General features: G+C 42.5%; 1 protein-coding gene across 1 annotated transcript in view; it reads left to right on the plus strand.

Moving 5' to 3' along the window:
* Positions 1-15562, plus strand: part of SHTN1 (shootin 1) — a 55319-nt gene that overhangs the window by 39358 nt on the left and 399 nt on the right. Inside the window, 7 exon segments of the mRNA XM_086616801.1 lie at positions 1915-1917; positions 2560-2687; positions 3308-3361; positions 6210-6330; positions 7253-7279; positions 7282-7385; positions 7387-7436. Coding sequence (XP_086472927.1) covers positions 1915-1917; positions 2560-2687; positions 3308-3361; positions 6210-6330; positions 7253-7279; positions 7282-7385; positions 7387-7436 — 487 coding nt within the window.

The following is a 15562-nucleotide window of genomic DNA, read 5'->3' on the forward strand; positions in this document are numbered from 1 at the left end:
ATGACCATGAGTGCCTGAAGAGTCAGAGCTAGTTAGACAAGTGTTGCCAGTTAAATAACCAAGGTTTCCCTCGCTGCTTCTCTCTTCCTTCTGAAACAGCAGGAGTTTGTTTGCAGTGAATTGCTTAACTCAGTTGCTGCCACTTAAACAAAGAAGGGGGCTGCAGAAAGGAACGTGGCTGAAATTATAGGTGTAAGATATAACTGTTAAAGAAAAAAAATTGCTGTTAGCAGACTGTAATGGTATGTAAGCATGACTGGATTGTTGGATGAGACCAACAAGCAGAAAGCGGGGGAAAGGAAGTACTACCCCTTCCATTTTTGGGGTGAGGAACTGAGGAATGGAGTGACTTGGGCAGGTCCCTGGGAGAATCTTTGGGAACTGGTTGCCAGTCTGAGAGAAATAAGGTTGTTGGTCTGGGTAAAACAATTAGAGAAGTGACCTTGTACCGAGATCTCTGGTGAAGAGTCAATCTTATCTTTCAGTAAAATTCAATCATGTTGCCTTCATTTATCAAGTTTCCTTACCTCGAAGCATCCTAGATGTTTTGATTGCACGTTCTTGTTGAGACTGTTATAACAGTGATTGCAGGAAATACTATGGAATCACTGTAAGTTCTCTACACCCCATTCTTTCATTATTTATTAGCAAACTTTAACAGTTCTGACCTTTCTTCAATCACATATAAACTGCTTCTTCTCTTAATACTTGAGCTGTTCTTAAAATAAAAATGGGGGAAAGTTCTTTCTAGATCTAGTTATTATATCCAACTTGAGGCTTGTTTTGACCCTTGTTAAGGACTTAGAATGAGTGGTTTCTATCCCATACCACCAATTAAGCTTTTGTATTTGAAACAGCCTGTTTGTGAAATTAAAGCCTGACATTAAATCCGCTTACAATACAGAAACTGCATTTCTATGAATCATCAATAGTACTCTGACAAGTGAGAGAGCGAAAGTCTATTTAAAATTCCTGTTACATAAGGTACAATGTTGCAGCTTTGAATAGCAGCAGCCCTGTTTTCTCCATGTATTTGCTTTAAGTACTCTTTTTTTCCCCTCTTTGGTATGGCATGTTAAGTGTCTTTTGTTACGTTATCCAGAACACTGATAAGTTAACAGGTATTGTTCAGGTTCATCACATGGCTTCTCATTTCATCTGAATATTTTCGCAGTCCTGATACTGAATCTCTTGAAAAAGCAACCATTTCCTTTCATGGCATTGAAGTTTACCCTTTAACTTGATGCGGTGTTCTTTAAAGGTGTGCTTGATTTGAGATGTTCATGTGTCGTTCCAGCAAGGTTCTTAAACCCATGTGAAATACGAAACATAGAATTATAGAATGGTTGGGGCTGGAAGGGACCTCAAAGATCATCTAGTTCCAATTCCCCTGCCATGGGCAGGGACACCTTCCACTAGATAAGGTTGCTCAAAGCCTCATCCAACCTGGCCTTGAACACTTCCAGGGATGGGGCATCCACAGCTTCTCTGGGCAACCTGTTCCAGTGTCTAACCACCCTTATTGTAAAAAATTTCCTCCTTATATCTAATCTAAATCTGCCCTCTTTCAGTCTAAAGCCATTACTCATTGTCCTGTCACTACAGTCCTCACTATAGGGTATTGTCAAGTAGTCCTGTATCAATGAACCTGTGGAAATTTCTGCTGAGGCCACAGTGAAGAGTGGAAGAGAGAGACAGTGGAAGTGAGCTGTGTTCTTCAGTCCTTGGTGCTCCAGCCTATAGCACTGAACTTTTGCAATTCCCAGTTATAGGAGCTTTGCATTTTCAGGATCTGGGCCCTACTTCTGTCCAGACTTCTGCAGGTGCTGCAGTTTGATGTTTGTGAAGTCCACGGCTGGATCTTCAATGTGTGTAGACTGGCATTTTATCCTTGAAGAGCTTGTGACAGTTTAGCTGGTAGCAAAGATCACCAATAGTGCTGTATGCAGAAACTAGAATTCCTGATAACTAGAGATGAGGCTGCTGGTTTCTGCTACCATGTAGATGTATGCAATGGAAGGTAAAGTGCCTCTTTGTGGTGAGGAAAATCAAGGGTAAGATAGTGGTCCTATAAGAGGACCCTGTGGACAGTCCACTTAGGGGGAGAAAAATTAGCCTATGTATTTACGCTTATCATAAGTGTTCAAGGCCAGGTTGGATGAGGCTTTGAGCAACCTGGTGTAGTGGAGGGTGTCCCTGCCCATGGCAGGGGGGTTGGAACTGGATGATCTTTGAGGTTCCTTCCAACCCAAACCATTCTATGATTCTATGCTGCAAATTTTTAATAAAACTGAGAAAAACCATGGATTTGGATAGTACATGAACAGTATGTATCACACATACAGGCAGGAAGACCTGCTGCAGGGAGTATAACTAAGTATGTGTTTGTGCACATATATGTAAATGCTGTTTCATCATTAAAATGAATTTATGATTATGGTAACTGGCTATATATCGCAAACAAGGTGTTCAGGAGGCTGTTTAACATGTTTTTTTCTTTGTACTATTTCTCTGTAGTTCATATCTGGAATGTGATATGCTCTTTGGTTTTTGGAACAGGTGAAGAAGTTACAGATCTGAAGAGACAAGCTGTTGAAGAAATGATGGACAGAATTAAAAAGGGAGTTCATCTGAGACCAGTCAATCAGTCAAGCAGACCTAAAACAAGGTTTGGAATAAATACCAGAGCGATAATATTAGCTAAGTACAGTAATTTACACTGAAAATAAATCAGGCTTTCTGCAAAACATTCAGAAGAATACTTTTGCCTCACCTCACTTGCTTTGTTTGATTTTGAATAAAATGAACTACAGCAGCACATATCTGAAGAACAGAAAAAGAGGTAAAGCCAAGAGTAAGTAAATAGAAACTCAGTTTCTTTGACACAGAAGGGAACTGAGAGCAAACATGAGAGACTTAAAGCACAGAGGGAATAACTGAATTGGGTGAAGGGCAAGAGCAAGAAGTAGACCATACTTAGCAGTATTTCTTCCTTTTATGCAACACTTAGCGCTAATACATGAATGTGACTACTATAAAATATTGCTTGCTGTCTTCACAAAAGCATAATCTTTCTTTATATATAGGCTGTGATTCACATCATTACAAGCCAAGACTGTTCCTTTCATCTAAATAAGAAAATAAGTGGAATGTTAGCCACGTGCCCGTGGGAGGAGAGAGCAGAGGAACGTAATGCGACTGCACACCTGTGCAGTAGACCCTCGTGCGATGTCCGTCTTCAAGTACAGAGTCCGTCTTGGTCCATTTCACGTGTTTTTTGACATGCATGTGTTGTGTTTGTTTACAGCCAGAAACACCAAAGCCCTCTGAAAGCGCAATGAAAGAATTAAAAGGGATTCTGGTAAGAAAACTTGTAGTTGGTATTTCAGTTTTTCCTTCTCATTGAGCTGACAGGGCCTTCTGTGCAACACAGCCGAGTGTTTGAGAGCTCTGCATTAGTGTTTTGGTTTGAAGCTGTAGAGCGGTTTTGGAGCGAATCTCCTGATTCCACTGATGACTTTGGTCTGACTGAAAGACTGGTTTTGGTCTTGCTAACAGAATTTATTTTGGAGAGACTAGCCTGTTAGCTCTGCTCAGGATTGTGTGTTCCTGCCACTAGAGGGGATGTTGTGGTCTGCACCTGCCATAGATCTTTGGAAACTTTCCGAGTACTCGCAGTGGGGATGCTTAGGGAGGGAGAGGCAGCTATACAAATGTAGTCCAAGTAAAGCCCCTGGACTGCATGTATAGTAGATGTGGGTTCTCCTCATCAACCGCTCTGGACTCCTGCTTTCTCCTGAGGCACTGAATTTCTTGTTAGCATGGACAAAGCCTAAATAGAGCAAGAGGTCTCTAATCCATCTGCATTACATGTAGAAAAATTGATTCTGAATAGCTGTCCACATACTTATTTATCACTAAATAAAACCATTAAGCTTCAGTGGGTCCTGCTCAGAGCAATGTGCTGTTTGCTGCTGGTCTGTCCTTTACTCGTGTGTTATGTTTGCTTATTTAAGTAGTCGTTTCTTTGCACAAGTGGTAAATTCGATCAGTTAGAAGGAGCTGCAGTTCTTGCTCCCTGACTTCTGTGACCCTGAAGCTTTTAAAATTGAAGTGCAACTTTGGCACATCAGGTGAAATTTTGCCTTTGTAAGTTGAAATACGGTGAAATTCTGCCCATATTGCAGCAAAATGCTTCACATCCACTCCACAGAAGGTAAGGCTAATCATTCTATCATCCCTGATAGCACCTAAACAGCCTTGTAAAAAAAACTTCAGTATTGTGTTGGGTGCTGCAAGACAGTGCAGCAAAGAGTGTAGCCACAGCCCGTGCTGTGATTTAAAGTCACGAGTGTGGAACCAGTGACTGTTAAACTTACTGTTCTCCAGTCACATGAAAGCAGGGTTAAGAAGGGAAGAAATGATCTAGAGAGCCGCCAGACGCTAATGCTGAGCTCTAATTAGAGGGACACATAATTAAATCTGGAGGTAAATAGAAAAGGAATAAAATGCAACATGGAGATTATGGTTTAAATGGAACTCCGTAAGTATATGAATAGTTTGATGGGGTTTGCTGTTTGGACCAGTGAGGGTTGGACTCAACAATCCTGCCAAAGGTCCTTTCGTTTCCTAATAGCTCTTTTATTTCTTTGACGCTGTATCACTGACATCAGGGGAGGCTTTGATTATGTCCTTCAGAGGGAGCAGAAAGAAACCTGCAGTAGCTGTGCTTCTGTATCTAGCTCGTTGCTTTCGAGCCCGTCAGGATATTTGCAGTGTAAGACAGACTATATGAAATCCAATTCCCGTCTAATCTTGAGACCAGTCATTATGCACAGTCAGACAACAAACATGGGGGTGGGATGTGATGGAGTAAACATTTGTTGTTACTATGCTAATTATGCATTTCACGTAGACCTCCGTATAATTGTTACCAACAAAACACATTTATGTTCTGTAAATTGCAGAGTTTGAGTGACTCCCTTGCGCAAGTTGCTTTTGTGTGTGTACGTTTGTACGGATCCGGAGCGTACTACTCATTAATAATGCACCTGCTCAGTTAAATTTGAGTAGTTGCCAAAAAAATTATTTTAACTTTGGGGCAGGGGTGAAGAATTAGTAGCTGAAAGTAGTACAGCTCTTGCAACTTGAGATGCCATTTCTTTTGTCATTTGCTATTTCTACTCACAAGTTATGTGCTTGTCAACAAAAGGCGTTAAGGATGTGTTATTTATACTCAGCATAGATGCTATACAACATGTTTTGGAAGACTGAATAAATGGGATTCCTGGGGATTCCCAAAGATAACCAAGACTCAGAGGGAGAATGAAATAGCACACAGGACCCAAATTTTCAGTTGCATTATAAATATTTTGGGAAATTTTACAATCAAGTGGGTGCTGATCTAATAACTGACTCTTGTCAGTTGGGAAGTGCAGGTTAAAATGTGGGCAGTTTTGGGAGATTTCAGGCTTTGATCAAAGCCTTTTTTATTTCCTTAAGAAAGTGCTGCTGGATTTCCAGCTTAGCTGATAGAAAATACTTGGCATAAGGCAGTAATAGGATGTATTTTTATTTTGTGTGTATAAAAAAACTGTTTCAACTTGAGGTCTGATCCTGTGCGTAAGAGAAACCATGAAGTGGGTGGACATGGGCTCGGGTTGATGCCAGATCAGATCGATTGTAAGATACAATAACATGCTGCAGTTGCAGCGAATACGTACTGACTTCTGCAGATGTGTGCACGCACCAGGATGCAGCAACGCAGGGCCACGCTAAAATATAAAATGTGCTGGAGTAGTAAAATATGGATCTTCAGCTTTTTGCTGGTAGAGGTTAATTATGGGCATGGTAACACTCTAGCAGATTTTTAAGATCCTTTAAATATTAAGATGGAGGAAGTTGGCAGTTCCCTGCAAACGTCAGAATTTATTAATTAGTCCAGAGCGTCTTTATTAAGCCTGATGGTGGTTATTAGCCCTCTAAGGGTAGATAAGTATGGTTAATCCCCACTTCGGGAAATGCAGGTAAGGGGAGGAGTGGTGAGCAAGCCCCAGATGCTCTCTGTTGTACTAAAGAGAGCTTCACACGCTGGTCTAGAGCTGCAGATAACTTTTCTGCTGTTTAAATGTTTCTTACATTGTGTGTATGGGATGTTTGGCAAGGCGTAATATATCCTCAGAGATTTTCATGCCTGTTTCTTGCTGTAGGAAACATTGAACAAATCCACTAGTTCCCGAAGCTTGAAGTCCCTTGAAACAGACAGCAGTGAAACAGAGCTGGAACGAGTTCTGCGACGTCGGAAAGTGACCACTGACCAGGACAGTGGCAGTAAGTGGCTGGACTCCATCATAGTCCTCATCCTCTTCCTGCGTTAAATAACTCTTGAAGCTTTACTTCCTCTTTCAGACCGTTGCCATTTCAGCCATTACAGAGAGCTCCGCTTACTTCTACAGTGGCTCACTTCCCTGTCACACCTCTTGCTTTTTGTCCCCATTTCTCCAAGAGATGCCTCTGTCGGGATTTTCTGCGCACGCAGCTGGTGTATATGCAGATTGCTCTGTCCGGCCTGGAGCTCAGACATAGTTACTGGACTTCATGGTCTGAGCCTACTGTGAAAATACTCTGAAAGTTGTGGGAACCAGAGGAACGAGGGCTTAGGACTGATGTTTTGAATTAACCTCTTCTGCAGAGCAAGGGTCTGCATTTTTAAGCTATGCTTTGCTATCATCGTTTGTAAGAAACTGTTCATGTTCTGCTTGGTTGGAAACACAGTCTGCAAGTGTAAGTCCATGCCATAGTCAGTGCAGATGTGTCTGGTTTTAATGTCACCGTATGGTTTTAGCTTGGACTTTGCAGATTGACAGTTCGCTGACTGCTCAGTAGCATGACAACGGTTGTTTGTTGTTCCACTGGTGGTCGCTCCGGCTGCTCTTCAGGCTGGGGTAACACTGGCAAGTTTGTGACTTGGTAGTGCTGTGTGGGCAGCAGGACTTACCGTCCCAGGGGCAAGGGGATTGAGTGCATGACTGTGTCAATACAGCAAGCCCTGCTTGTGGTACAAGAAAGGGTTAATCTTGGCAGGAAGAGCAGAAGCTGCAAATACCGTGTATTAAAGCTCTCCACATACTGGACGCTGTTCTTTAAAATTCCATTCTGATTTCTGCAGTAGCTTGAATTCTGCTCTGCTCGTGTGTTGTTTCTGGACCGTCAGTCGGGATAACGGAAGCATTAAACTCTCTTTGGGTTTCAGGTCCCACTGGAACCTTGGCCACATCAGAGTCAAATCTCTGCCCGTGCTGGGGTCGGGAGCCAGTGCCGCGCAAACAGCGTTGAACAAGAAAGACCTGGAGACAGAATTCCCTTCCAAAGTACCCGACTCAGGCCCCTGTTTCTAGCCAGCTTAAGGGTGTTACGGGCTCCAAGCCTGCACCACAGTGAGTAGAATATGGATTTCTAGATGTATTTTAGTACCAGATCTGTTTTAGCTGGTGCATTGTGAAAGTGATTTAACGTCAATTTTGGTTAACAGATGAACGTACAGTCTGCAGCTGTTGACCACTGACTCCTCAAATAATTTGCAGTCATGTGGAGGTAGAAATTGAATTCTCTGTAATAAAGTTCTTTTCCTGTAAATCTGTGAACATTCTTCAGAAAAAATTTATCTTCTCTGCCAAAAAAAAAAAAAGAGTTCAAGAGTTTTTGAGAAATAGCAAGGTTGAGGGTTTTTTTTTCATATCCTGAAGAGAAGAGGGATGATAGTTATATAGTTAACTCTTGATTTTTTTCTAAAAAAAGTAGTTCTAGCATAATATTTCAAAAAATAGAATCATATAAATCATATTGGTCTGTATGCAGGTGTGCAGGCAGTTTCTGTTTGACCAAAACAAGCCCTGACTATTACTCTTAAATGTTTGTTGGTAAATACTCTGAATTACCTTGAAATCTCAAGATTGAGATTCTTCAGGAAAAACCCCAAAGATACAGTTAGTTCTGCATTTACACAGATGGGCAGAAGAATCTGTCGTCACAACAGATTGAAGACCCGAGGTGCCAGTCAGGCATCAGAGAGTTAACCTGCTTCAGAAATCTTTGTTTCAGAGAGATCCCATGGAGGATTGGTTTGTTTTACAACAGTGCCAAGCTCCTTTTGAAATTAGGCCGTGCACTTGCTTCAGTTCCCTTGCCAGGTAGTTTGTCGGTTTGTCACTTCAAGAAAAGGAAATAGATGAGAAAAATCAGATCGGCAGAATATTGTATCGTGGCTAATTAAAACTTTGATTTCCTGTTCTATCAGCTAAAAAATATCACCAGTACCAATTCTAGCAAGTCTCTATTGCTTGGTTCACAGGAGTAAGTCATGACAAATGAGCTGGAAATTCAGTTTGCATCTATTTTTATGAACTGGTATTTACTGCACCTCTCCTGCAGGTACTTTTATCATTTATTTTCAAATGGATAAAGAGCCCAGTTTCCTTTTGTGCCCTACAATTTTTTTTAATTCACACTGAGTTTTAAAAACAGAATGTCTTCTCCAATCATATGTATTTTCCCCTTTTATTTCATTTAAGTTCCTTAGAAGAAAGCTGATCTTTATTTTAAGTTAATCAGAAAGATGAAGATTTGTTCAACAGTTAATTTTGACATGAATAATGCCATTTGCATTTTCTTGAACTGCTACCCTGCAGAAAGGTGAGGTGGTTCCTGAAAAAATACCATGTTTGTAGTTTTCGGATTTCTACAATTTTGAACAGATAACCTTAATCAGAAAATACAGCAACTCCTACCACCTTTTGTCTACCTTTTATTCCACCAAACTAAGTGGACATTGCTTTACAAGAAGGAAATGAAATAATTGCAGGCCCAAGGTCTCGCAGAATGCGTGGTGAATTGACAGTGAAAAGGATCTTGTGTTGACAGTCACAGTTGTTATGTGTTATAAAAGCATACGTGAAGCTCAATTTATTTCTCAGCTTGCCTATTCTGTGACATTCAAAAAGACACATTTCACTTTAATTTATCTGTTTAAAGCATTAAAACAAATGTGGTGCGCCAGATTCTCTAGTACTGCACGGCTTCTTTGCATGGAGTCACTGGTGTAAACCTGCTTAACTGGAAAGGCTCATCACTCAGGATGGTTTTCCAGTGAGAAAGAAGGTGCTGGGGCGCTTGTACTCTTCTGCCGCTGGGCTGGCAGGGAGGAGCAGAAATAACCTAGATACCATGTTGAAGTACACTGCTTTTTTCCTGGGTGCTGTTGGCAGCAAAGGTTAGCAGAAGCAGCCTTCAGACTCCAGGGTGTGTAACCACTGTTTTGAAACAGGGCTCATTTGAAGCAGACATCAGAGGAAGTTCATTTGTCTAATACGTCTGACAGCTTAGCTCTATAATTAGGCAGTTTTCTGGGCTTCCCTGTGTGCGTCTGTACCTGCAGTCTAGTTTGGATCAGCAGAGCACTTCTGAAGCAAGTCTCCCTATTGTCCCCATTTGCTATGCTTTGGTTTGTATCCTGGAGTGGTCTCAGTGCACCAACTGGATCCCTGGATTCATTGGATGAGTGAAACTAAACCAGAAGATGTGATTCAGCTTTTCATGCCTGGCTGGGGGGCCACAAGAGAGCTGGTTCAGTGAATAACCCCCTGAAACGTGTGTTAGGAGGACATCGGTCAGAAGCACAGGCTGCTTCCCTCTGCGCCTGCTGCACCACACTATTTCCTCAAGCAGACCCCGTTAACACACGTTGTGCTGCTGTGACCAGATACCCTAAATGACAACGGCCTACAAAAGATTTATTGTGGCTGCTCTTCTCCTTATTCATACCTGAGGTAAAAGGGTGCAGCTGTCTCATCATTTGCAATTCCTCGAAATCTGACAAAGGGTGACCTGCTTCCACTGTTTGCAGCAGCCAGGCAAACCTTTTAGAGCACAGTAGAGGATTGCATGTCTCATAATTACCAGGTGTCTCTCGCAGTGCAACGTTTATTCTTTTTTCTTCGCCTAGATTTTAATGTACAGCTTCCTATAGAAAACCTTAGGGATAGTTGTGGGTGAGATACTTCTTCTCTTTGCTGTACCATCCATTTACTAAGGCGTGTCATCTGGAGGAGGAGGTAATACATTTAAATGCAAACAGCCCTATTCATCATTCTTTATTCACCTTGAGTGACAGCTGAGCACACCTGTTCTCATGGAGAAAGAAGGTCACAACTGTGGAAAAGACCCAGTCTTGAAAATGTATCTGTGAGCAGTATGTAGACAGAAGTCAGCTCATTGAGTAAAATCCTGGATCCTCCCCAACTGACCCCGAGTCAGCGACAATCTAGCCTGAGTACTAACGGGGTAAGGAATGTCAGTCTTTGGTTGGATTGGGACTCGTAATACGGTTACTCGTGTGGTGAGGTGTTACCAAAGCACCGGCCTCCAGCTGAAGCTGGGCTGCTTGTGTGAGATGCCAGGAGAGGGGTTGTGGAAAAGGCTGTGAAATCAACAAACACAGGTTGATTCTGAAATTTCCGTGCAGTCAAACTAAGTGATGATAGCTCAGAGAAATTAATTAAGAAGAAAATTTGGGTTTTGAACCACTAGGTGAGGTGCTATTTCAGTGCAGGAGATGGTTAGAAGAAAGGTCTGAAGCCATTAAGCAGATGATTTGGAATGCGTGACGTCTCGCTGTGGTGTGGAGGAAGACATGGATAATGTGTGTCCTACAGAGAAGTTGAGGCCTTACCTCAGTATTCAGGTAACTTCCTCTGCAAATCTCTTCCCCAAAGTTTAACCCAGCATGAGTGTAATTCTGTCACAATTGCTTCGAAGAGAACAGGTGACAGTTTAGTTCCCTTGGGAGCAAAGAGAGGTCCCGTGACTCCCTGCGGTGTGCCGACACAGAAGGGAAAGGTGTGTCTGGCTCGGCCCCTGGGTTTTGGGGGATTTTATTTTTTTTTTCCAGCACTTTGTAAACATTTTGTTTCTGGGCAGCAGAGTTCTCTGCTAACAGAGTGAACCACAGAGAGGGTTAGTCTTAATCTGATTTTATACAATTAAAGGATTTGTCCTCCCTTCTCCTGGCTGTAATCTTAGTACCCTGAATCATCTACCAGCTCTGCAGGAAGCAGCTCAGCCTCAGCCAGACTGCAAAGGTTTTCCAGTGCAGCTTGAAAGTGGGCAATTTAGTTTGAACAACAAATGAAGAAAACAATGGGATGTTCTGGAAGTTTGAGCTCTCCTCAGTTTTAACTGTTTCAAAAAGCTACTGTCACACATTTTGCTTAGGCTGTAGTTTTTGTGCGCTCTCTCAGTATAGGTAGAAGCTCTTCAAGATTCTTCATTCAAATTAATTTGCCAATCTTTTTGAGCATTTTCGAAAAAGCACCTAAAAACGGGAATAATTTCCATACTAAAGATTATCTGCAACTCCGTTCTGCTCGCTGCTATGTTGACCACCTTCCTCCTCAGCTAGATTTAACAGAGACATTCCTGAAACGGAGAAGGTTTCTTGCGTTTCACGGATGCCTGGCACTACAGGTAGTACTGGCACTATCAGAGGAGGGAACCAGCAGACTAGTTCACTAGTGTCACTGTGTGTATTCCCTGTAATTTCCTTTTGACAGGTACTATAGTGTGATGGAATTTTTTGTTCATTGAGGACTTTCAAGACTTGGAATTGGTGGTTTTTTTACAATAGTTCACTATTAGACTTTGGTCCTGCCTATTGTATTCTCCTGCCTTGTTAAATATTCTGAAATTAATAAACACATCTGTGGCTTTTATTATCAAAAGAGTTTTTGACTGAGAATAAAATGGACTCATGTCTTGCCACCTGGCCTGCAACAGACAGACCCCGGTGCACTCTGCCCAGCCGAGACCCGCTCTCCTGCACAGGCTGGCACCGTGGGCTGGCTGGTGTGGGTCAGAGGCAGGGCAGCTGAGCTGCTGTTATTTGGCAAACCCTCCTAGTGTGGTGGTTTGGAAAGGACACAGTGCTTGGAGTATGAGCTTTGTTGCACGAGTGATGTTTGTCCTCAGTTACGGGGATCTTGTAGGAAAATGGGAATGATGGGGTGAGGGCAGGGAGGTGGTTAGGCACATAGCAAGCTATAATTGACATGCAGGCATGGAGTTTAAGTGTTACGAAGAAGTAACTGGTCAGCAACTGTCAAACGAGCTTCATGCTTCAAATCTCATCTTTTGGGAGCGAAGAATAGCACCAGTGGAGTTTTATTTTGTTTTAAAAGCAATTTTGCCTTGAAGAGAGATGACAGCTATTTCCGCGTCCTAGATTAGGGAGCTCGTTGAAAGACAAAGTGGACTAATTTGGTGCCGTGTTCCGTGTTGGCTTTTGTAGCAGAAACGACTTCATTCATACCAGCTCAGATTCCAGGCAGAGCATCTGCCTGGAGTCTCCCATGCTTATGCTGGGTACTTGCAAAACCAGTCTTTGATGGAATAGATTTTGCCAATGTTTTCTAAATATGCTGTAAAAACCATGGATTTTCCTACAGCGTTTTCCTTGACTGGTTTCCTTTAGCCTTCTGCTTTTACATATTGTTAGGAAAATGGATGGGACTTCGTCCAATAAAATTTTCCATGATATTTACATAAAATTCTGGTTTCTAATGGAAACATACTACAACGATTTCATGAGTAGAGCACCGAGCAAGGTTAAATAGTACTGAGGTTATAATATTAACCAGAGGAAACAAAGAAAATCCAAGTCCCAGTTGACAATCCGATCCTTAGTTTGTCCTTTTGTACTCCTACTGTAAATTATTTACAAAGGGCACAGCAGCACTAGTTCACCGACGGTCCATCAGGTGTAAGCCTTTATTTTTACATCTTCTGTAGCTTCTGTAACTATAAATGGAATATATTGCATTTGATACTTTTGTATCCCAAGCAGTCCTCCAGTACTGCGTGGGACTTTGCATATCCCATGCAATTAATCTGAAATGCATTGATCAGATTTTATGTGTTTAGTCATAAAAATACATGCAGGCTTATGAACAATTATGTATGAATGAGTACAATAGAACTAGGTTCTCAATTTCTGGCTTAAATATCTAGTTGGACAAATAACAGGAATACTGATAACAACATTAACAATCTTAATGAAGAGCTTTGCAGAGAGCTAAATGCAAATACCTTGGCTGGACAAATCTGTAATTGTTCAAAACTGTGGCTGACTGTATCTGTACTAATTGCTTTTCTCAGCTGTATTCGTAGCAGCAAAACCTGTTTTTTGAAAGGGAGCACCAAAATTACGTTCATTCTTGCACTGAAACTTTATTATGCCTTCATTCTGCTCTTGACAAACTATGGAAAACGAGCTATGAATACCTGATAAACAGGGTTAATAATTTTTAACATTACCTCAGCTGTAACAGCAGCACTGTCAGGCTGGTGCTGCCACAGTGTAAAGGATTGGAAGACGAGAATGCTGGTACAACGAGGTCTGAATAGTAATTCTTATTTTTATGCTTGAAACGCTGATTTAATCACTGGTTTTCTCCATTAAACTACTTTATATCGACAACTTTCATTTTTCTGTCCTTTGAAGGTGGTAAATACGATTGCCGTTTTATCCATTTTTGTTACAAATGAAACAGGCTTCAGAGCGCTTGGCCGTGCATCAGTTGTTGGAATGCTGCCATACACTAATGCAGGCTCCCCGCTGTGAGCCCAGTGAAGAATTATACTTTGATTCACCAGATTGTATTAAATAGTCCAGCTGTTGGGATTTGAAAGATAGTTACCTCCAAAGTGAAATAAAAATGAACTTGGCATTTATGGCTTTGACCATTTTTATAGTGTTGGGCAATCAGCTTTTCAGAGGTAGCACTTTTTGAAATAACCCTCTTCTGGTTACACTGCTTTAAAAAGTTTAATTTGCTGTAACATTCAGAATACCCCACCTTGTATTTTCCAGAATGATTGGCAACTTTTGCATAAAATAAGCATTATTTGCCTTATGAAATCAGTAGCTTCTGATGATAATCAAATGAGTCTGAAACTGTATCTATTAGCGCCAATTTCTGCATTAATTAACTTATACCGAAATTCTAATGTTAGAGACAATTCTTGCAATTAAAGCTGGAACATGGAATTTCATTCGCTGTATCCAGCATTCAGTAGCAAGCCGAGTAAGTTCTTCCTGAAATGGAAAGTGCAACAACTGTTGTTTCTGTGATTATTTCTTTGGTTTTAACCTGCACATTTGCTCTCTCTCCGTCAGGTGGGAGCCAGTGCATTCTCCGCCCCGTGCTCTAATTGTCGAGTGGGGTGACCTCTTTTTCCTTTGTCGTTTTCTCTAGGACAAAGACTGTCACAATAAAGGGGGTTCATAGCAGATGGATCCAGTAAGCTGAATTTCTTTCGCTGGCCTCCAGTTGGTTCTACTTTTTCCTTTTAAAGGTGTTATCCTAGCAGTATGGAAGGCCGTTCCTTATGAGTAAGCATGAAAAATTTAAAAAGGAAAAAGTAAAAAAAAAAAAAAAGGCTCTGGACCAGCACATGCAGTGGCATTCAGCTCCACAGTGAGGCTTCCTGGCAGAGCAGAGCCGCACACCCATCGGTGCGTGTCGGACCTCCCTGCACGAAGGTGTTTTGCACCTGCCCAGTTTGGTGGCTGTAGCTGTATGGCGTAGACATCTCGATGGTGTTCGTAGCGTCCTGTAAGGCCCTGCCTAAAGAGGGCCCAGCACGCACGTGTGACTGCCCTCTGAGCCTGCCTGGTTACGTGCCCTGGGGCACAGGGGCCAGCAGGCTCGGGGAAGCACAGGAAGGAGGTGTAAGCCCGTGCTGGCACACTGCGTGCCCCTCCGTACGGCAGCATGAAGGTGGCGTAGGAAACACCCCGATCTGCGACGTGCTCAGATTGTGCCTTCCCAGCATTTGCCTCATTCTCTGCTGGTGTGTTCCCACCAATCTAAGGATCTGCCTGCGCGTTTTCAGCACAGTACAAAGCTTTCGGATGCAGACAGTGCTTTTAGTGCTTGTAGCATGATGCCAGCCTCGACAGATAACCCTGGGGCCTCTGACCTTTCCTTCCTCCCCCCTGCTCGGAGGGCTCTTTATCTGGCAAGCATCCCTGCACCGCGAGCAATCCCGGCGTAACCCCGTTTCCGCAGTACGGAATGTCGGTCTGACGCCCTCTGTACTTCAGCCACTCTGGCAGGTGAATTTTCAGAAATCATTTGCGCTTGCTCCCAGTGAGACCAGTAGCAGCCTGTTGGTGCGAGCCGCGGCGGAAAATCCCTGTCGAATGGTAGAGCGTAGCGCAGTGGAAGCCCCACGCAAGCTGCTCTGGGATGGAGCCGTGGAGAAGCAGCCATGTTCTCCTTTCAGGCTGCAGGACTTCCAGCCTATAGGCTACAGGAACTGGTGGTAGCATTTTCTCTGAATGCAACTGCTCTGTCAGACGTCAGGGAACCTAAATCAGCTCTGAGATGAGCAGAGAGAAAATAAATTCTTAAGACTTTGAACTGATTCTATCATAGTCTTAAGGATTTTTTCAGTGCTTTAGAAGTTTGGTTTTCCTTTTTAATACCTTCCATGGCCAGCTTAACAC

Source organism: Tauraco erythrolophus, chromosome 9, assembly GCF_009769465.1.
Source record: "Tauraco erythrolophus isolate bTauEry1 chromosome 9, bTauEry1.pri, whole genome shotgun sequence".
NCBI lineage: Eukaryota > Metazoa > Chordata > Aves > Musophagiformes > Musophagidae > Tauraco > Tauraco erythrolophus.